This window comes from Ursus americanus, chromosome 1 (assembly GCF_024610735.1).
Source record: "Ursus americanus isolate L20-20 chromosome 1, mUrsAme1.1.p, whole genome shotgun sequence".
In the NCBI taxonomy this organism is placed as follows: domain Eukaryota; kingdom Metazoa; phylum Chordata; class Mammalia; order Carnivora; family Ursidae; genus Ursus; species Ursus americanus.
The window spans coordinates 77046240-77070349 of NC_142127.1; the positions used below are offsets into that span (position 1 = coordinate 77046240).

The 24110-nt window shown below is 39.2% G+C and overlaps 1 protein-coding gene across 1 annotated transcript; it reads left to right on the forward strand.

Moving 5' to 3' along the window:
- The first annotated feature begins 432 nt into the window (after positions 1-432).
- On the forward strand, positions 433-22164 carry ICOS (inducible T cell costimulator). Its single transcript, XM_045806552.2, has 5 exons — positions 433-557; positions 16165-16503; positions 17182-17288; positions 18314-18398; positions 20370-22164. Exons 1-5 carry the CDS (start codon positions 500-502, stop codon positions 20408-20410), a joined length of 630 nt encoding a protein of 209 aa, XP_045662508.1. The 5' UTR covers positions 433-499; the 3' UTR covers positions 20411-22164.
- Positions 22165-24110: the final 1946 nt, after the last annotated feature.

Here is a 24110-nt window from a genome sequence, read left to right on the forward strand (position 1 = left end):
TATGTCACTCTTTTTCCAGATAGATCTTCATTTCAATTTCTGTAATAATTCCCTTTATTTCTTGTCCTGTTTCAAAGGTTTTCTATCTCTGGAGCAAATAGCAGAAGATAGAAAGTTATCAAAAAATATGTTATTTATCATGTGGCTGTTTTTAGGTCCTGTTATCCCCAGTAACTATTGATTCAGTAGAGTAGGGTAGTTCTGAAAATAGGCATCATCTCTTTCTCTTGTTTTATTGGAACCAGAAGGAGGGTAAAGTTTCCCTCTATTTTCAAAATTATCAGCAATCCAGTGGATTCAGCTGAACCCCCCCCCCCAAGCAGTAAGGCCTCTCCTATAGCCACTGACATCAAGTGAGACACCTCCCGGCCCTGATGGAGTGATACTACATAAACCCTCCCGAAACCCACTTCCTTTCCAGCAAATAGAAAACACTCGAGAACATGAATTCGCTGTCAGCTTTGACTGCTGAAGAGGATTGCATCTGTTTCTGGCAAACATGAAGTCAGACCTCTGGTATTTCCTTCTCTTCTGCTTTCAAGTTGAAGCCCTAACAGGTAAGCGGCCTATCGATGAATTCTTATTAAGTTATTATTCAAGTGAACGTTAAGAAAAACCAAGGGTAGAAAAACCAGGTACCCAGTAGAAGGGCTTTTTGTTTGTTTGTTTTTCTGTGTTTCATGTTGTTTTTGTTCTTATTTTTGTTTTTGGAAGTAGGAACAATTGCGGAAGAGCCCAAGCCCCTGGCTCAGGGTGTTTGTCGCTGCGGCACAGCCGACGGCGTGGAGTTTGTGCTGCTTCCTTTGATACTGTGTTTTTTTAAGATGATGAAGAAATCTTTCATCAGACCGTTAAAATTTTAAATGGACCTGCTTGGAGTTACCTGTTAGTGGAGACAGTAGAAGCGTGGCTTGCTGTTCTCCGAGAATGATGAAAGGCAAAATGACTCGTGTCAGCTGAATGGAAGCAAAATAGTCCTGGCATCTGCACCGGCAATTCTTTTTGAAGGAGAAAATAAAATGGAGGGGCTTTGAAAAAAGGATTTTGATTTTAATCTTATCTGGATGATCTGTAGTCAGAAATGTCCAGGCTGCCACCCAGGTTTTTTTGACACGAAGTGTCAGGGTCCGTCTACAAGGCCAGGGAGTAGTGGGTGCTGTAGAAAGCCTCCCTAGCCCCTGGAGACATGAAAGAAAAGCAAACCACCATTCTGCAGTCCTCGGTTCTCTCTCTTATATGGTATTTATCAGACTATTTAAACGATTTAAATATTGTGACCTGCAACTAAACTAAATAACATGTTTCTGCTGCTTCTTACTTGGTACATTTTTGTATTACTTTTATCTTTCACTCTGAGCCATGCTCTTGAGGCTGGCAAAAGCAAAGTGAAATTGTATTAAATTGGAAAGTTCTATTAACACTAAAATTGAAAGCAGAAATCTAGTAGGTATAATCTTACCTAGACATAAATTTTGCAGTGGTACAAAGAAATAGAGTTTACATTTCTCTCCAAAGAATTAAAAAGCAAAAGCAGATTGGTCAAATGTTTCATTTGGTGGTAGTTCGAGGTGATTCAAATGCTCTTAAGTAAAGACGAATGAAGAGTGAACAATTAGAGTCTACTTGACAAGTTCCAAACTCAGCCTGGAGGGGCTACTTGCTTGTTTATGCCTTGTCTACAACCCAGTAAAACCTTTTAGCAGCATGAACGACAAACGAATAGCTTTGGAATTGATATTCATTGATTCACGCGTTCGCTTAGCCGCTCATTCACACAGCACCAGGCACGTGCCGTGCAGGAGGCACAGAGCTAGCTGCTGTGTGTACAATGATGAACAAAACCACATCAGTCCCCGCTCTCTGGAAGCTAACTGAATGGGTGGGAGAGAGACATTAATCAAATAAGCCCATGAATTAATGATAATTACAGGCAGATCTCAGAGAATGTAACCAACCTTCTAGCCTGGGTACGTATGGGGGTGGGGATAGGGAGTGGTATTCATCAAAGTCTTTCCTGGGGCAACGACACTTAAATTAAGATTTGAAGTATAAGCAGGAATAAATGGGGAGGATGGTGTGAGGGGGGAATAAGATTCCACATCAGGAGAAGAGGAAGTGCAAAGGACCTGTGGCAGGAGGAAATGAAGTAAGGTCAGGGGACTGGAAGAAGGTGTATGTGTGTGAGCGCGGAAGGAGAAGGGTTTGGAATGGTACAAGATGATACTGGAAAGAAAAGCAGAGGCCAGAGACCATCAGACTATATGGGTCATGTAAAGGATTTTGAATTTTCCTCCAAGAACATTGGTACAAGTCATTGAAGGGTTTGTACTGCTAAAACGTATCCCAATACACTAAGCCCATTTGGGCACTTACGGTCGTTGATAGTCTGCTTAGTATCAGCTTGAGATTTGAATTAACAATTGTGTTTTTTCTGTAGAAGGATAGATCCAACCTAGCTAGAATTATTTCAAGTTACTAGACTAAGCTGATAAAGACATTGTGCTTCTAGAATGATACTCATCTTAGGCTCTTAGTGGAATAAAACCAATGTTCATTCTCACCACACAGAAAACTATGCCATGTGACAAGCCAGTTTTTGGTTTGAGGCATGAGTGACTAAATGGAGACCGTAAATTGCTAACCGTTTCTATGTTCAAAATACCATCGTGACGCATTTATCTAGTACCTATCCATTCTTCAGAGCCTACACCAAGAATTTGCAGGTCTTTTCCTTTGGTATATTTTTAACTCTCCCAACAAAGTCGGCTTTCTCATCCCACAAAAAGGTAAAGTATTCTTACCTTCAGTGGATGTTTAAAGAATCTCAGACCAGGAAAGGCTAAGTGATTTGTTACATAGTAATTCATGGCAGAACCAAGATTAGAACACAAATGTATCTGACTCCAGTATTCACATTCTTTCCACATTGTGTTGAAGTAGCAAGAGATATAACCTAATCTTAAAAGGGGAGAAATTCTCATTAGTGTTGCATTTGGTTGGTGAGTTAATAGGTTGGAAATCTTCGTGATTTCTTAACTATTGTTCTCAGTGTAAAATTTAACAAAGGCATCTTCTTTTAATGATCCTGGAACAAAGGAAGCTTCTCTTTATAAAAGGATCTGGAAAAAATGTGAACCTCTACCTGTGTTTAGAAGACCCTCTTTCTACACCTTCTGGGCAATGAGAAGCATGAGGGTGACCTTGTGAATTCTGATTTTAGAAAGACCACTATGAAAGCAGTGTGGAGGCTGCGCATGAGTGGGACTGACGGAAGTCAGATGGTGCTTAATAAATGTGCCTGTCTCATGATGTGTTCCGGGAGGAAGCTGGGAGGATTAACCATCAGGTTCGTTTTGAGCCTTGCTTTTGTTTCCCAGTCATCCAATGCATGATTCCGGAATTCCATCATCTCAGGACAGCCCTTTGGTGTCTGGAGATCAGCTCCTCCCCAGAGCTCAGAGAGAAGTCTGCTGATCTGAGTGGACCTTCAGCTCCTCCCACAACTCCCTTCAAGCATTCATGTTGATTTTTAAAAATCCAAATTGTTAACATTCCCACCCCTTCCCTGCCATAGATGAATTCAGGCCATTCCCATTCAGCATGATAAGCCTGTACTTGGTTTTATGCCTTCATGGTTATGCTTATTTCTATTTATTTTCCTTTGCTATCGTTATCTTCTTTTTTATTTTTGTTGGATTCTTTTAACTTCCCTCTTCAGCTCTATAATTTGGAAGGTTGACCACAGCTCTTAACTGAGTAAGTCATTATGTTTGGAGCATCTTGAATGTCTATTTATTTACTATTGGCTTAAAATAAATAATGACAATGGCCTTGCCTGATGTGCTGACCCCACACTCCCCACTGACCTGAGAAGTTGTGAACGTTCTTCCTGTCCCACTCTTCATGCTGCCCTGTTAATGCACCCCCACCCCAGTCTTGGGCTTTGTTGAAATAATAATTGCAGATCATTGCTAGTTTCCTCTTACAGTATTTCTCTTCTGTTTTAAGAATCCCTTCTTTACGCTTCCTTTGCCATTTTTCAGTGACAGCATCACTCTTGCCTTCTGCTCTCGTCTCGTGATCTCTGTTCTGATACAGTGATCAGAAGACTTCCATTATTTTCTTCAGATACCCTGGACTCTATGAATTCCAGCACGGCTAAAGAAGTCTTTCTTTTACTTTGATGGGTGACTACTATCTTTTCTGGGAATAGGATTCCTGGACTGAAGTCTTTTCTCTTAATGGTTTGTGGGTCCCCCTCCACTGTCTGCTGGCTTCTAGGATTCTTGTTCTTTTGTAAGTAACCTAAAAAAAATTCTCTAGAATCTTCTAAGCTATTTATTTCAATATCGGAATTCAGGAATTCCACCAGGATACACCTAGCTCTGTGAGGATTTTCATGAGCATTGCTTGGGACTGGGTGAGACTTTTAAATCTGTAGACTTGGGGCGCCTGGGTAGTGCAGTCGTTAAGCGTCTGCCTTCGGCTCAGGGCGTGATTCCGGCGTTCCGGGATCGAGTCCCACATCAGGCTCCTCCGCTGGGAGCCTGCTTCTTCCTCTCCCGCTCCCCCTGCTTGTGTTCCCTCTCTCGCTGGCTGTCTCTCTGTCACATAAATAAATTTAAAAATCTTAAAAAAAAAATAAAAAATAAATCTGTAGACTTGAGGAGTTTTTTGTTTATTTTGATTTTGTTTTTCAAATTTCACGGATATTATTCTCTCCGTAGTTGTTTGATCATATAGTTTTCTTTGTCTTTTTCTCATCTTTCTAGGAATACCTATTATTCTCATGTAAGATCTTGAGTGCCTTGTTTTTTCATCATTAGTGAACACAATGGCTTTCATAACTTGCCATTTTTAATAGCAACTCCCTCAGGTGAAATGGAATATTATAGTTTTTAAATTGCTAGCAGCATATTCCTATTTCTTGGTAGAAACAGAATGTAGGTATGTAGAGAGGACCTAATTCTCATCTTAGTTTTGCTCACTGTAAGGTACATAGACTTGTTTGACTTAAAAAAAAAATTGCCTCTGTATTCACATTTGGAAACTGTGCAAAACCCACAACTTATGCTACCTTTCTGTCTTAAGGATATGAATTTTATATGTAAAAGGATTTATTAAACTTCGTAAATCAAAAAATAAAAATCATCTCTTGCCTTCAATACTCAGAGAAAGGGTCACATTTACTCCATAAAAGGCATCTCTGAGCTAGTGCTGTTCCAATACATCAAGTCTATCAAATCGCACTTTTTGGTCATCCTACGTAAAATAAGACCTTTGGCATTTGAAACCTTCTTATGAAAATTCAAAACTATATTTTGAAAAGTGGAAGTTAAGTACGTAGAAAATAGATAACACAAATGAAAACAGTTAGCCAAAACGTGGTTTTTTTTTTTTTTCATTGGTTTAGCATGTAAGGTTGATCAAAACAGACCCAGATTTGCAAATGTAAAGAGAGTCAAATGTTGGGGATATGGGCCTCCTCTGGGTCACCTCTAAAGTATCCATGCCTGTTTCTACTTTGCTTGAGGAAAAGCTAAGAAAAATCAAGTTGTAAGGAGGATGACAGACTCAAGAATTTTGGTTCTGTCAACGACTAGATCTGATAGAACCTTTTGTTTGTCTGAGCCATGTGGACATAGGCATGGTGCCTTCCATAAGCAATTGAAGATCATTTAAATGTAACTGCTTTAAATTTGAGAAATCAAACTTTTTGCAGCCAACATTTCTATTTTCTTAGGACTCAATGCCAAAAAAAAAAAAAAAAATCCATTCATGGAAAACAATAAACAAAACGTCTCTTGCACTCTAACTAAAGTTGTGTTTATTTTGTATGATCTAGGTCTAAAGCAAAAATCTCACAGTAGTCCCTGTTTGTACTTACTGAATGATGATGATGGTTTGTGTGTGTGAATCCATATTTTTACATGTCTACAGGCAGATAAGTTTCAGAATAATCATTAAGAAGTTAGACCTGGTCAGAGCAAGGAACTAGACTTTGCTGCAGGTTCAAATACCCAGGGCAGCTCAACACATGTTGGTTGATGAATGAGGATGTCTAGAGAAATGAGTGTGTTCAGTGCAAAGTAATTTCATATCTCAGAAATTATTTTATGTATTTTTGGTGTATGATAACTTTTAAAATCGCAGTATACATATGTTGCATCAATGGAAATAATACTTTGAGTGCTTGGGACATTAATATACCTAATACATCCAGAAGGAAAAGAAATACCTGAACATAACTCCCCAGTCAAATTTAATGTTAAAAGCTGCTTCTTTTTTCTTTTTCTTTTCTTTTCTTTTTTGCTTTCTTTCTTTTTTTTTTTTTAACCAAGTGTTTTTGGCATCTGTGCTTTAGCTTCTTTAAAGTTAGGGGGTTGGACTAGATTAGACTAAAAGACTCCTTTAGAATGTGGATTCTGGTCTCAGATTGTCTAGGTTCATATTATGGTTCCACCACATATTGGCTCAATAACCTTGGGGCAGTTATTCAAGCCTCAGTTTCCCCAAAATAGAAAATCTGATACAAAAGGCTGTTATTAACATCAAATCATAAGTTTCATGTAATGCATTTAACACAGTATTCAATGCATGAGAAGTTCTCAAGGCTTACAGGTTGTTGTTATTATTTGGAAGCTTTTGAAAGCTTAAATATTGATTTAACTTCCATACCTATTAGAGAGAATTCAGAGAATTGGCTGAACATTATTCACTTTGAATCTTTGTCTTTCGACTGGGAAATAAGTGCTCTCTAATATTCAATTAACAGAGGCTCTTGCCCTGCTTTTCTCATCCTTCTCCTTGGTCCATTGCGGGACATTTGCCAACCATGCTCAACCCCCATGTTTTTCTATGCATTCATTTATCTCATTGAGCTTCTAATATGTTCCAGGTCCTGGGATGATTTAGGTGACCACACTATAGTACTTATCCTTGTGAAGCTCATGTTTAAATGAGGAAGACAGACAAAATAATTATGGTCTAAACTGATATGCATTATAAATATATTGGTGTAAACTAAGTGTTGTTGAGAGTATAGAGATAGGAGTCTTTGAGGTCTCAGGGACCAATTAAAAATGGTTCTTAAAGAATGAATGGAGAAAAAATGAATGGGGGTCTCTAGGAAGATAAAAAAGCACTGGGATATTCTAATTTATGGGAATAGTTTAAGGACGTGAGAAGAATGGCCAAAAAGTTTAGTGTGGCTTGAACATATATGGTCCCCAGATGGTAAAAGAAGTTTGTGTCATGCTAAGACAATTGATTTTTTTACCTCATAAGCCACAATCTAATAGGGACTTTAAGCTGGGGAGTGAAATGCTTTTTAGAAATAAAATTTTGGGAATAGCATGGAGGATGGACTTGAAAGGGAAAGAATGCTCTTGAGAAGGTCAGTCAAAGCTTCCACAGATGAGGGAAGACACAAAAAGGTCCCAAATTGACAATAGGAATAGAGAAAAGCACCTGAATTCAAGAGATATCTTTGAGCTAGAGTCAACCGGACTTGGTGGCCAACTGGATCGGGAGTTAGGCAGAAGGGTCAGACCAGTGACTCCCTTAAATGACGAGGTTTGAGTTTGGGAGTGAATATTGAGTTTAGGTCGGAAATGCTACTCTTGCTCATCAGAAGAAACCAGATAGAGATGTTAAAGGAAATTGGAAATAAGGCATGGGAGCCAAGAGAAGGGGTGGCTGAGATAAAGGTGTGGGTTACTGGAGTAGAGATGAGAGCTGGAGCCTTAAATGTAACAAGTTCACCCAGCCAGTGCCTTGTCTATGTGCCCAAAGGGCTTTACACAGCTGGTGAGGGATGGGAAATAATATGGATATTCTTGGGTGCCAATAAAATTCTTTCTCCTTCCCTTTCTGTGGAAGAGACTTGGGTTCATTTAATCTCCTGTGATTTCCCTGGTGGGACAGTTTCAAATCAATGACAATGAATTAACTAACAAAGTAACTTATTTGCAAATTAACTACTTCATGAATATTGCTACAGAGTTTTATAACCTATTTGGCATTCTTCCATTTTCACAAAGAAAGTTTTCACTAGAAGAAAATCAATCTTCCATTTTTTTTATTATATAATAAGATGCATATCTTAGAGCAAGAAGGATTGTTTTATTCCCCCTCTAAAGTTTCTTGGCGAGTAAAAACAGTTCACACATTTAGTGTGTGTGTGTGTGTGTGTGTGTGTGTGTGTGTGTGTGTGTGTGCTCTTTTGGCTTTTTTATTTTCTCCTTCGCATTTTTGTCTTTCTTTTCTACAAATGTTCAGAATTTAGATCAGATTGGGCACCTGGGTGGCTCAGCTGGTGAAGTGGCTGCCTTTGGCTCAGGTCATGATCCCAGAGCCCCAGGATCAAGTCCACAATCTGGCTCCCTGCTGAGCGGGGAGTCTGCTTCTCCCTCTGGCCCTTACCTCTTTTGTGCTTTCTCTCTCTCTCTCAAGTAAATAAATAAATAAAATCTTAAAATAAAAAAAAACAACTTAGATCAGATTGGGCTTATTGTGCCTACCCTCCCTACTGACTTTAATCACTTCTTTAGAATATGGATGCCTTTGAATAGTAATGTAAGTATAGAAATGATGCATGTATAAAAATCTAAGTTTAAGCCAGTAGACTTATAAGAAATGACAACGCTTTTATGAAAGGTGAAAAAAAGTGGTAAATGCAGATTTTTTTAAAAGCCAAAATTTCTTAGCGAAAGATCAAATGTAACAAAACCTAAATAAACATTGCAATTTTTAGAACTTCACCTTTTATGTCACATTCACGTGCTGTGCTAAGCTAAAGGTTATTGTTTGATTACAGAAAATATGTTTAATAAGCACTATTAATAATTGCAAACTCAGGAGATCTTATCTTTCTATCACTCTGAGACCTTTGTGGAGGTTTGTGGCTAGAAGTCTGAGCTAAGGAGAGTGAAGTCAAACTGCTGATTAGTCTCACACCCTCGGCAATTGTGTGGGTTTTCTAACATGTTTTTGCCAAAAGATTTTCAATCTTTATAAACAACTGCTTATAAAGTGTCCTGGCAGGATGGATTCTAGCAAGACCACCTTACACTGAAGAAATGGAATAGTTTAGATATTAAAAGAACCAATTTACAAATAAGCTCTTCTGAGCCACAGTACAATTCTCAGGTGAATGATCTTTCCTTCCAATTTTGTTTTGTTTTGTTTTGTTTTTTAACAGCCCCCATGCTGCCCTTACCCTGGGGATACGAATATTCTTTATGTCCCTTAAACAATTCGAAAACCTCAAGAAATCACCTAATATAAAGACTCTGAATTTACTCTTGAAAACATTAGTCTACTGACATCAAGAGTAATGTTATAAAAATCATAGTTAGCAGCAGTTAACAGGTTTGAAACTCTATTGGGAAGGTGGTACCCTTTAGACATGGTAGTCAATGTGATTAAGAAGACATAGTACTCATAATCTAGGAGTACCCACAAGAAGTACATAGATATGGTAGCAAAACAAAAACTAATACTTATTATTCAGATTTTAAGACCCATCACCAAGATTCAAAAGAACATATTTTTATTGTGTTTTTAATAATGTATTAAATGCTACAAGATATAGCATGGTATTTTATCACAAGTCACTAACATGCTGTGGTTATGAAACATCTGGATATATTGGAAAAATCATTGGTTCAGGGGCCCCTGTTGCGGCCATACATTGGGGGATTTAAGAAGTATGCACTCTGGAGGATCTAAATAATCAACCAGGCTTAAACTTGTCCTTTCCTCTCTAGACAAAAATAGTCAAGAGAATCGTCAATCATCTAAACAAGTCTTTATGAACCTAGTGTATATCTACAGATAAAGAACCTGTTTCTTTGAAGCTCAGACAGAATTTTTATTAGAATCTGACATTCCATTTCAGGGGATTGATTGATTGATTATGCATTTTGCTTGATTATACATTTGCAAGTACTTGTTTCCAGAAGAAAGACAACATGGCATAGCTAATCATGGGTTCATGTCCCAGCTATGAGCTGTGTAATCCTGGGCAAGATACTCACTTTTCTGCTCCCAGTCTAGCTTGGTGAGTGTAAATATGAAATGAAAGGCCTAACTGGATCATTTCTAAGAGCCTTTTGGTTTTTACATCATATATTCTATTCATCTCCCCAGATTTATAACATCACTGAGATCTACATATTTATTCGTTCATCTATCCATCCTTCCAGTAAATACTTATTATGACTTACTACAGACTAGGTGCTATTGTAGGTGCTTTGGATGGACTGATGAATAAGATCAACAAGGTGCCTGATTTTAAAGCTGATGTTATAATGGGGTAGCCAGACAATGAACAAGTAAATAAAAACCCAGATAATTTCAGACAATGATAAATACTTTCTCTCCAGTAATATGATAGAAAATGACATAGGGGTGTACTTTGGATTGAATGGTCAATGGTCACTGAAGAAGTTAAGAAGCAGTCATGTGAAGATCTGAGAGAACACCCTGGGTGAAAAACCAACAAATTCAAAGTCCAGGGGACTAGTTGCTTGTGTTTGAGGAATAGAAAGAAGAGCAGGATAGCTGCAATATAGTGAATGACTGGTATAAAATGGTGTTAGACAGGTAGGTAGGTCATGTGGGTCATGGAAACCAGGCTAAGGAGTTGAATTTTATTCTAAGTGAGATGTATGTTTTATAAGCAGGGCGATGACACTATCTGTGAATGTTATAAGATCGTTCTGGCTTCCCTGAGGAGAATAAATGGTAAATGGGCAGGAGTGAGAGTCGAAAATTAGGAGCCTCTTGTAGTCCTACAGAGAGATGATGCTGGTTTGGCGCATTTGAAGTTTAGGTGCAGGAGTAGTAGATAGACTCTATCAGACACAAAACAGAGGTGCAGAAAATTAGCCCTTCTTCCTGTAGACAGATTTTAATAGGATCCTGTAAGAGTCAGTCTGTAGTGGTCATGAAGCATCTAGCTTCATGTGGTTGCCTGCTCCTATCACACGTCCCTTGGTTGTTGCTAGTTCAACCTTAGATTGAAGCCAGAATCGTCTGCACCCAAGAATTTGTATGACCTCAGACAAATAATCTAACCTGTCTGGGTCTTCAGTAGTCTAAATAAAAGAATTACACTTGCTGTATAATTTCTAAGTTTACCAGGTCTGATTATTTATGATGCTGGGTGGAAGCTGAATCATGTTATAAGAAATGTGAAGGAGAAGGTGTTTATGGGGCTCTGAAATGTGGACAGTGTCTATGAGTACTTATGGGTCCTGGAGATGGAGATGGGATGTTAGGGAGGGTAAGGAACATATCAAAGACTGTGAGAAGGAATATTTTGGAGGATGATTTTTTTTTAAGATTTTATTTATTTGACAGAGAGAGAGAGTGTGAGTGCACGTGAACATGGGTGCACAAGCAGGGGGAGTGGCAGAGGGAGAGTCGGAGAAGCACGCTCCCTGCCAAGCAGGGAACCCAAAGCGGGGCTTGATCCCAGGACCCTGCCGAAGGTAGAATCTTAACTGACTGAACCACCAGGCTCCCCATGGAGGATGATTTTATATTAAGAGGTGGTATGTGAAAAAAAAATTAAGCTGAGAGAAAGGAGGAAAGAACAAGAAGAAAGAGATTGGTGAGGGGGATACTCACAATTTTTAACTGCCAGTATGGCAGAAGAACTGACCAAACAGATCTGATACTCAACCAAAACAAACACTGGCTATCAAAATTGGTGCTAGGATACCAGCACTCCTGGTTGAATGTTAGATTTGGAGAGGAGAACATCCAGGGAGGGTGGAGAAAAGATTCTAGCTGTTTCTGCGGTTATAAGAAACTAATATATTCAGGTTATCCTCACATTGTTGGCCCATCCACTAAATGTTTTAGCCATGGTTATAGGGATGATCTCCTTTTGATGCTGTTTTTTCACATGTCATCAAAGGCTAAGGAGCGTTTGTAATTAGGCATTTTAGCATATCTGTTCTACAGGTGCCAAGGTAATTATGAAGTAATTGATTCAATATCATACCTGACTCCTTTAATTGAAAACATTCAAATTGCAGACTTGAGTTGTCAAATGGTTTTCCAGATGAAAACCTGAAGCATTGGGTATGTAAAGACATAAGTCAGGTGTCTTATCACTACATTTCATAAAAAAAGCTCACCTGGGAAGCTTTTATTTTTTTTAAATTTTAGACAGATTTTGTTATTCATTTGAGACAGAGAGATACAGAGAGAGAGCACGAGCAGGGGGAGGGGCAGAGGGAGAGGGAGGAGCAGATTCCCTGCTGAGCTGGGAGCCCAACGTGGGTCTCAATCCCAGGACCTGGGATCTGATCTGAGCCTAAGGCAGATGCTTAACCACCTGAGCCACCCAGGCACCCCTCACCAGGGAATTTTTTAGATTAAATATGAAAAAATGAACAAGTCACAGTGTCCAGCAGAAATGACACTTTGGAATCCCCAGTTACTCCTTTAATGTCAACGGCTCACGTCCTTGGAACTATCACTTAAGAAAAACTTAGGTGGTCTTCTTAGCCCTACCTAAATACTTTTACAGGCAATGTGAATGTCTCATTCATTTTCATTTCTCTTGACTTCTTGGAATACCCCAGTAAGATGCTGGGACAGAGAGAGATTTTGATCCTAGATCCCTAGAGAGTAAATGTTGGAAAGAATTTTATGTTTTGGTCTTACTTCTTTGTTTCACAGATGAAGAGGCTGAAGTCCAGAAGGGTATCAGGGTCACAGACTGACTAATGGCAAGACCAGAATTTTCCTCTCGTTTCCTTGGGAATCACTGCGTTGTACTTTCACCACTCTGCCTGCTGACTATTACATTTCATCTTGTGTTGGGTTACGGGTCATAGTGTGGGCACGGCGGAGAAGGGAAGCTGCTGACAAAACATCTTCAGAAACATAAGGCAGTGCATCTCTATGTGTTTACATGGTGGCCACCGTCACTTTTGCTCCAAGATCTCTTTGTGGTTTACTCGCTGTCATTCTAAAGTCCTTGGGAAATGTGCTCTGAACATTTCTAAAGAAACTGAGAACGAACCCACTGATTTTATCATTGGCAGCAGACTATAGAGGCATAAACATCAGAACAATAGTCATGCAACATAATTTACTTTCAGATAAATAAGTCCCCAAGCAAAAACACCTGTCTTTTGAATCTGATGCAGACTACACTATGCTCGTGCTATCAGTCTTCCTTTTTGCCTTTTGCTTACATTGTTTGCTCTATTTTTAAAATGAAACAAGCATAATTTTCCTTCTGCGTTTTTAATTTTGTATTCCAGAACAAAACATCTATACAGAAAAACGAACACAAATGTACAATTTAATGAGTCATTATAAGGCATACTAACTTACTCCCATAATCACCACAGCTCAAGAAATAAAACGTCGTCACCCAGAAGATTTTCCACCCCTGCGTTTTCCTTCCCGATTCCAACACTTCCTTCCCTTTACCCCAGATCATTAGACTGCATTTTGTGATGTCCCTCTAGGTTATAGATTTTTTCTATTCTTTTAGTCATTGTGCAAGAAATAACATGCATGCTTCACTTACTGAAGTTTCTCGTTACATATGCCTTTACTATTTTTCACTTAACTTTTTATCGTTAATGATGAGACATCACCTGTTGGCCTAATAGTTCCTTCTTTGAAGGGAATCAGTCTCTTTTCTATGGAGGCTCTTAGGACTTTCATTATGATATGTCTAGATGTGCATATTTAAAAAATTTGCTTGTGATTTGTTGGGATTCTTAAATCTGGATGAGGACTGCATTTCAAATGATTTTTCCAACCTAATTTTCTAGTTCACCAATTCTCTCTTTAGCTCTAATATGCTTTGAACCTATCCATTGAATTTTTAATCATGGTTACTACGGTTTTTTGCCAGTTCTAGTTGATTCTTTTTCAAATTGCTTGCTTTTTTTTTTTTTTTTTAGTTTCCTGTGCTTTGCAGATGTTATTACAAGTTTGTCTTTTATTGCCTTAAATGCAGTAAGCTCAATTGTTTATTTTGGGGATCTGATAATTCAAATGTATGATTTTGGGGGGGTTATTTCTGTAGTCTGTTTTTCTATTGTTCTGTTTCCCCGCATGTCATTGTTTTTAAATATTATTTGCAGATAAGATTTGAGGCCTAGGATGTAAATCTTTTCTTTCTGGAATAGTTGCATTTTTACTCTCAAAAGCTCAAGGGTAATAATAATCCAAAATTACTTTAAACAAAATTCAAGGATTTAGGTTTTCTGGACCATTGCAGTGATTTGAAGGTGAGCTATAAGCTGCATGAGGGCTGGTTTTCTTTTGGTTTAACTGGAGTCCAGGAAGGGAACCCTTTGAGATCCCAACTTATTGAGGAGAGGCTCTTCTAGATTTCTTGCTTTGCAGACTCTGGGAGTTGAGACATAGAAACAAAAGCTTGAACCTGGCAAAACAGTAAAAGCTCTCAGAGTAAAAGCAACTTCTGAGCTCTGCTCATCTCTCTGGGTGTTCTGGTTCTTCAAATTTAACCTACGAATTTCTCCTCTTTGTGAAACTTCATTAAGCCTTTTAACAATATTTTTAGACCTTTTGTTCAGCATTTTTGGTTGTTTGGGTGTGGGAATTTGTTTGAATCTGGACTGCCATAACTGAAAAACTAGAACACTTGTACAGATTTTCCCAATCAAATCCCCAAATAGAAAATCTATTTCCCTTGTAATATGAGAGCCATAAATTAAAGCCTACAGATATTAAGGAAAATAACTATGCTAAATCTTAAATAAAATCAAGGCAACTAGTGCAAGCATCCATGAATGAATGAATCCACCTGCCTAATGCTCGTCCTCTCACAAATGGGGCTTCTTTCAGAAAGCAGTATGGCAATACATAGTGTTATAACCATGTTTGAACATTTTGGCCACATGTCATAAAAGCAAAATGCTAAAAATAACCATAATATTCAACATTAGTGGAATGCTTTAACAAATCATGTATTAATACTATGTCCTAATATATAGTCATTAAAAAGAATATTATGTAAAAAATGGAAATTTTATACCATTAAATGGCAATAGCAGAACACAAAGTAATATGTTTGCTATATAAAGCTTATATCTAGAATGTAAAGGGCAAATATGCACAAAAGCATTTCTATTTCACTGTAGGGCAGGCAAGTTTTTTTTCCTTAAACATTCATTATATTTGTTATATACTCTTTTCAAGAATAAAGACAGAGATTTCAAAACATAAGCAAAAAACTGTCATGCTAATAATTTTCCCAAACAATTTCAGTGAGAAACTTTTATATTAAAGAAAAAGAACAAAGGAAAGCAGAGAGCAGTTTGAACTTATAACCCAGTAACTCAGAATATGCAACTAGGCTGAAACCTTTTCCATTTTTTCCCCATGTGTTCCCTATGTAACTTTCAAAAACACCTTTGGCTTCCAATAAGCTTAAAATTTATTGAAAAAAAAAAAAAGAAGAAGAAAAAGTAGACAAAAATCTGGGGCCTTACTGTCATCAGACCTTGATTCAATTCTCAATGGATCAGGTTGAGAGAAGACATATTTCTATCATTTGAAAACGATTCATGTGTTGTTTTACTCTCTGGCAGGAGGGTATAATGTAATCATTCATTTTTAGTCTGAGCTATTTTTCACTTTTTAATGTTTTCCTAAACTACATTATTTCCCAAATCTTATCCCACATCTCCCTTTGTTTGACTAAGTGCTAATCTTCCTTCAATTTCAATTTTAACATCAAAAGGGCATTATTTGATTCTATAAACAAAAATAGAACCCACCCCCACCACTTTTATTTGAACAGTACTCCATTGCTAGCACTAATTAGGATGGTTTACTATGTATTTATTTGTTTACCATCCGTCTCTAATATGAAAGGGCAGGCACCATATCTGTCTTATTATATTATGTAAATATATTATTTAATATATTACATATTATATATTCATATATAACAAGCAAATTTCTGTTTAGGCTTTTTTTCAAGGGCACAGTTTTATTTTTCGTCATGTTCTTTTGGTTGTGAAATTCTTTCATTTTGGTGTGGTAGAGGTGACTGCATGAAAAGAAGAAATTACTTTTGTATTCAAATACAATTATCAGAGTAACATCTTCGTAAAATGTCACTTTTGCTTTGTTTTCTTCTTTTTTATGCAGGAGAAATCAATGATTCTGCCAAGTCTGAGATGTTCACGTTTCACGATGGAGGTGTACAAATTTTATGCAAATTCAGTGATACTGTCTGGCAATTTAAAATGAAGTTGTGGAAAGGGACGGAAGTACTGTGTGATCTCACTAAGACAAAGGAAAGTGGAAACACAGAGTCCATCAAGAATCCAAAATCCTGTCAGTCTCAGTTATCCAATGACGGTGTCTCCTTTTTTCTGAATAACTTGGACAGTTCTCATGCCAGCTACTACGCCTGCGAACTGTCAATTTTTGATCCTCCTCCTTTTCAAAAAAAGAATATTAGCAGAGAATATTTGAATGTTTATGGTAAGACATTGTTTTCATCTTTCAGACTTAGAGTACATTTGTGTTTTAACAACTTTTCTCACTAACGAAAACAAGTAAACAAGTATCTTTTGTAGATTTAATTTTGATGAAATTGATGGCCATCATTTATTATGAAGGTATGCAAGGGATAACTTACTAATAATAAAAATTCGTATTAATCAGTAATATGCAATTTGATCACATAGACTGCTATGTTAGAAATAGATCACGTTGTCTTTAAAATGCATATGCTATTAGAAATCAGGAAAAAAATTAAGACAAATTACCCAAATCCATGGCCTAATGGCCATTGCCTCTATTCACGTAAAGTTTAAGGCTTTGGTTTGTGGAATGAAATGAGATGATTGAAAATAAGAGTTTTGTACCACTACTATTCCTAATTTACTTTTCTGCAAAAATATAGACCAAAAAAATCCTATGAACCTCTTTTGTAAACACGTGTGTGCATAGAGTCTTTTAGGTTTTAGCTTTTAAATTCTTGCTGTAGTACTGAGATGATGTTGTTTACAATTTATTGGATCCCATGATTGTAATGAAGCCAAGCTTCATTTGATTAAATCACTTTTTTAGATTTGGTAAAAGAACCTGTGATTCTGCACCAAAAGAGGAAATTTGATTCTCTCAGTTTTCCCTTAACATGTCTCTTTTCCAACCCAGAATCACAGACTTGCTGCCAGCTGAAGTTCTGGTTACCCATAGGATGTGCAGCTTTTGTTGTTGTCTATATTTTTGGATGCGTATTTCTTTGTTGGCTTACAAAAAAGGTGAGCGATGTCTATTTCTTCTTGCATTTGCCTTACTGAAGAATATCGGTAGTTATTTACTCATCAAAGCACATATTGCTCTAGCCAGAGTAATTCAATTAACAGACAGACGATTTCTTTTCCACAAGATATGCCTACTAATTAAACCACTAACTTGGCAGAACAGCTTATTTATTTTACAGCTGCTTCCATCTAAAAAAGGATTTGATGGCTTACAGAGAGAGCTGTTACTGTTATTATTCAAAAAAGATAAGGGAATCGGGGCCAAGAAAACACAAAAAGGCAGGACGAAGACTGAAACATATAAACAGACGCTTCTGATTTCTAAAAATTATTACATGCGGGCTGCACATTTGATTTTAAGTTTCCAGAGCCAGGGCAAAGATGAAACAATCAGTTTTATGTTTCCCTCAACTTGCCAATTAAACAATCAGTGAGAAAGCCTCAAAAGGTGCCAGTAGTAGCGGAGGAGATGGCCAGCTTCTTCCCAAGTTATTAGGATTCTGTTTTTAAAGAACGCCAAGGAAAGGTAGGGAGATAACGCAGCAATGACAAAACTATCTCTCTGTCCTGGGGGCTATTCTTTTCAGCCTTTCATAATACAGGTTCTCAACGAAAGAACTTATGCCATTTGCATATTACGTAAGTATGCTAATATCCAAGTATATCCATAGTGTGATCATTGGCCAGACGGTGGGTATATCTGTGCCAGAAAGGAATTTGAAAGAAAGAGAAAGAAGGAAGATAGTGAGATACGGCCCATGATCTAAATCTACAGAGGAAAGAACAATAAAAACAAAAATGAGGAAGGAAATTCGGTAGAAGGCTCTTTATTTAAAGCCCTTTTCATATTGTTCTCCTACTTAGCCACAAGTCGGGAGACTGAGCCGTATCCTAACACATTTGTCACATACCACTTCAACCAAGAATAAAACACAGTAAAAAAAAAAAAAAAAAAAAAAAAAGACCAGGGACGGAGATAAGGAAGAGCAGATGACAAACCATGTTTCTGACTTTTCTTCCAGAAGTATCGATCCAGTGTGCATGACCCTAACAGCGAATACATGTTCATGGCAGCAGTGAACACAGCCAAAAAACCCGGATTCACAGGTACCGCTCCATCTGGGGTTTTGGGCAGAGCAGAGTGTTCCTCACATTAAGTCTGGAATTTTAATTTTTTATTTTAGAGGAAGGGCACATGTCTCTAAGGCCCAATTTTAGATTTTTCCATGAAATTCTGAATTTTCACTTTAAGTTTATACTTTCTGCAGTACATTGAAAACAAACATTAAGTCTGTAAACCCCTATTAAAAATAAACAAGCAAAAGATTCATAAGCCACTATTGTATTGAGGCAGTTTTCCAACTGATATTTTAAAAACTGGGATGATTCTAAGTCTTCCTTGGTAAAAAATTCTTTAAGTCACCTGATGAACATTTATTGGGTATCAATGAAGTGCAGATTACTGAGTGAGGCGTGGGGGATACACAAACATTTGGACAAGGGTTTTGGACAGAGATTTGGAAGAGAAAACCGGACTGGTGCTCCCCAGGGGAGGAGGAATTGTCAGGGAAGCTGGTGTTGTTCTGATGAAAAGAAGGTGCAAGGACAGAGAGTCTGGATGACTGCACAAGGCCAGTTAGTGTGCCTTTGACTTCTTCCATTCAGAGTGAACATTGTCAATTCGAGGGTTGTTAAGCTGAGGAGCATCTAGAAAGTTTGAAGCCTCCCTTGTGGAAAATTTGTAAGTCTCGTGCCTTTGAGGTTGGGATGAGATGAAGGACGTAATGAGACAGAAGCCCTTGAATTTTTGCCACCATTCATTGGTGAAGGACTTGTATAAATGGGATGCAAACAACATCTGTAATCATGGAACTAAAGCATGGGAAGGGAGTTAATGCCCCTTCAGGCTAACTCCTCATTTTTGGGGTGAGAGAAATTGATGCCCAGGGCGTTCAGTGAGTCCTTTGGCTCCCTAGAGATTTCCTGCTATAGCTTTGTCACTAGCAAAGGGCTTGTGTTTCATTGTTTTGCTATTGAAAACGACAACAACAACTTTTCTTTTCATCTCTGTGCTTATAATAATGTGTCCGTTTTAGTTCGGATCCCTGAAAGCAGACCCTGAGACAGAGACTTGGGTATAAGTAGTTTATTTGGAAGATGACCCCAGGAAAAAGGGGTGATGGAGCAGGGAGAGTGAGGCAGGCAAGGAGGAAAAGCAAATGAAGGTTGGGTTACTGAGATCCCAGCTGGAAGCCACGGAACCTCTGAGAAGTGTTCAGATGTCTCCCAGAATTGTTCTTCTGAACGATGGCAAGTAGGGTTATCTATCCACTGGCTCCCATCCCCACTAGGATGCCTTGGGGTTGCTTGCGGGGCTCATGAGCTTTCCCTCATGCATTCTGGAGCAATGCTCTATGCTTGGAACAGTGCCTCACAAGTCTTCAGAGAAAGTCCTGAGACAGAAAGCAGAGAAATGCATGGTGGGGCTATCGTGCCAGAAGGGACAGCATGTGCAGAAGTGTCTACCCCGCTGTGGCTGGAATCAGAGGTGGGCAGTTTCACACCCCACCTACCAAGTGTAATAACTAGAAACGGCCAGAGTGGAAGCTTCTAAGGGTACGTAGGGTCTCTCCTCTGTATTCTGAAACCACTGTGCAGACACAGTTTCAAGCAGAGCATGCCTCAGCACCTCTGTCAAATATTTATTGTATGATAATTATATGCATAATACAGTGCTGAGTACTCTGCGTTGGCTAGAGGGGGGAGGCTCAAGACAGTCCTCATCTTCAGTCTGTAATTCATTAGGAAAGCTGATGTGTTTGCAGAGAGGGTGGAAGCCTGTGACCGTGTCAAAAGTACTCAAGTCCAGTGTAGAGTTCAGGTAATGTCTATTACAGGAGTCAAGAGTGGGCTGGGAAAAACTTCATGGAAAATGTGGAACCGGTGCTGAGTCTTGAAGCATAAAGAAGAGTTTGGGCGGCATGTGCGTGTGTACAAGAGGCAGATGAAAGGGACAAACTTGTTGAAGGGAACTGGAATAGAGTGCTTTTAAAAATGTTATGCTACACGTTGTTACAGGTGTGACTCATAATTTGGAACTCTGTGGCACCCAGGCATGAACCGGGCTGGCCAGCACCCCCTGACGTGAAGTGCAAGATTCCCTCGTTCCCTGGACCACAGAGAGTCAGCCTTGATTTGAGTGCATACATCTTCTGCTGGGGTTTTGTTCAATCCGGACCGGTGACTCTATCACTCAAAAGGGACTTTAACACACTGTTTCAGTACTGTTGGGTTATCAAAATACCCTCTTGCAACTAGTTTTATAGAAACCCCAGCTCAACAAATAGACCTCGTTGGGATGAATCCTTCTCTTCATATCTGCTTCTAGCAATGCACCAGCCACTAAAACCGACACACCTACAGATATTTTCAAGAGATGCCAAGGGTACTGAATCTGCAAAAGAAAATGGGCAGCCAAGGGCCAGGATCTGTCCACATTTCACCAACAGACTACCTCTTCTTCCTACAGGAATGAGCATTCCTTTTTAATGAGATACTGGAGGGAGATGCTTCAAAATTGTAACTATTTTATTTCTGAGGTGTCGACATATAATGTACTATTATAATACATTAGTACACAGTATTCTTTCCAAACTTCTGAACCCCAGTGCCCCACTCTAAGAGTTTAGATGCCTTCATCTGCCTTCAATTTTCCTTTTTAAAATACTTTTACATGACCACTTGACAGACCTTCTGAGTAGGGAGCTAGGTCTACATTTCCCCCCTCTACTTCTCAATAAGACACATATAATATATATTAAGTTACAGCCTAATGAATATTATTTGCCTATATTCTCCCTATAAGAATATTTTTGCTCCAGAAAGACATCTTATTTTCCCAAATTCAGTTAAAATGATTTACTTTGTTGACTTGTTTCTACCCCATTAGTGGTAAAAAAAACAAAAAACAAAAAACCCAAACACAAAAACCAACAAAACATTGCCCAGAATCAGGAGGGACTTTATTGTATGATTCTCTTTTCTACCATTATCTATATTTTCATGGTGCTATTAATTACAAGCCAGGCTGTTTCTGTAGATCATATTAAAATTGCAAACCAAAAAACCCCCAAAACCATCTTTCCCTGTCAAGCATGGTCCTGGAGAAAGAGCCAGTGACCATTCAGCAGAAAGCTGTAGTTTCTGTAGAGGTCACTTCCAAACTATAGCCGTGCTGACCTCTAGGTTTGACAGGATGAAATGGTCCCATCAGCCTGGAGCAGCCATCCAGACCTGGGGCAGGGGGGAATTTCCAAGGGTTGAGAAACTCCCCTGAGCCAAGGACAACCAGCTGTTCTCGCCCCCAGAGGCAGAAGTCACCCTGGGGACCACGGTGAGTCTGCCTGCATTTGTATTTCCAGGGTCTGGGAAGAAACACAAATGTGTCAGGGACCATCAGCATGATTCCCTCTCCTAGGAAGCATTCAGCCTGGAAACTGACCCTGGCGCTTCAAGATAGGCTTCCTTTGAATACAATTTGATTGGAAAGATTCCTAAATACACATCATATGTGATTAGTCTTAGCTGGATTATTTTCTCCACTTCCTGTTCGCATGCCCCATGCTTCTGAAGCAGCCAATGTCTGTGCAACAACATTTGTAACTTTAGGTAAAATGGGGTTGTTTCGTCGTTTTAAAGTTGGTAGGGGCCTGCTTATACCAGATGTGCCATCATGCATACTTATGTTGTAAGCGTGCGTGATGCTGGACGCGTACAGTACAGTACTGCCTTTGTAATTTGAATCAAGTATGGTGTTCTGTTTCTAGCTGACTCGGACAGCCCGGTCGGCTCTGCGGAGTGTTCCCTGGGTGGTTTGCGGCATGCTGGGTGGGGGGGTGGTGGGGTGGGCCGTGGAGCCTTCCAGTGGGGTCCGCCTGGCCCTGTTGTCCACACTGTGCTCTCAAGCATCCTCATCCTCAGCACTGGACGTTTCAGAGTGAATTATTAAGAGATACAATTTCTGTGAAATAAAGACTTGTTTTAAGAGGAGCTACTCATGGAATAGATTTTAGCAGTAGTAGAAAACTAAGGAATAAACGTTTGATATTCAGCCACTGAAAATACATCACAGTGTGTTCTTGGGGGAAGGAAATGGGTCCCTCAGTGATAGCGAGCACTTGCAGACTTGACGGTCTTGAAGGTATTACACGGCTCAGAACGGTCACTCTTCGTTTTTTCTTTTTCCCTTTTAAATATTGAAACAACCACAGGCTTATACAAAAGTTGGAAGTACAGCAGGACTCTTCTTTTCCTGAGTTTCTGGCCTAATGCCCTATTCGCCTCTGAACAGCGTGTATTTCCTATAGACAAGAACACTCTTTTCTCCACAGCCACGCTACGACCACCACCATCAGAAGATTAACCCTGATACAGTGCTGCCTTCTCGTGCTCAGGCCGTGTTCAGTTCGTCTGGTGTCCTGATGTCTCTTACAGCGAAAGTTACGCTCCGAATCTGCCCTTGTATTTAGTTGTCATTCTCCGTGGTGTCCTTCAGTCTGGGCGGATCCTCAGTCTAGACTTGCACGGCCGTCACTTTTGAGTATTACAAACAGTCATTTTGTAAAATGCCCCTTGATTTGGGTCAGTCTGAGGTTTCTTGATCATTAAAATCAGGTTATCGATCTTTGGCAAAACTCGCACAAGAGCGCTGCTGTGTTTTCACCTGCATCCAGTCAGGGGGCCCGCAACCTTGATCCGTTCCATTACTGATAATGTCCATTTCGATCGCTCGACTAAGGTGGTGTCTGTCAAGCTTCTTCACCTAAAATACTCTTTTCCTCTTTATAGCTCATAAGGAGCTTATGAGAAGGTACTTTGACGTCTTCTACATCTTCTGTTCCTTGTCAAATTTTCAACGTATTTATTTGTTCACTTTTATCTGTATGGTTTCCTGTTTTATTCAGTGGGTAAACGTTTGTTACTGTCATTGTCTTCTCTTGATGCTCACCTTGTCCCATCCCTGGCCAGCAGGAGCCCTATCCACACTGCGTCTGGCATCCTTCTGCCATATCCCCCACATCCTCGCAGCACTTCCTTGCTTTCTGGCAGAAGAAGATACTCCCGGCTCAGCTGGCATTTTCCCATCCCAGTGCTGGCATCAGCCATTTCTCCAAAGAGCCCTGGTTTCTTTGAGTAGCCAATGGTTTTTAGAAGCCAAGAATCTAGGCATTCCCTCTGGCAACCATCAGTTTGTTCTCTGTATTTTATCACATGTATATTTGTGTGTATACCTATATATGTGTGTGTATATATGTATATATATACATAAATATGGAAGTTTTGTACATACACACTCACACATACAGATACACATTCATATCTATATTTATTTCTGTACCTATCTATAGTTGTTGAAATACACAGGATCATACCTATGCCTTTAATTCCAGTATAACACTCCAGGGTTCATTCCAGATTTATTCCTTTCTATTCTTGACCCTCTTAGGACAGTGAGAACCCTGACTCTTACCATCTTTAGTATGTTTACTTATTTGCTCAGCCTCACAGTAAGAATCTCCCATCTTGGTTGTAGCCCTTCCTTGACATGGTAGCTTCCTCCCTCTGCTTGGGCTCTGACTCCTCATTCCAGGCTGCCCAAGCCTAGAATCAGTCAGTTTGAGTTCTGATTCCTGGCACTGGGCTCTCCCACTTCATGGATGCCTTTCTCACCCTGTTTGGGCTCTAACACTCCAGGGTGGGTTATTCCTCCAACTGCTTGGGACCACGGTGGCTCCCTTGCACTGGGGGTGGCTCACCTTA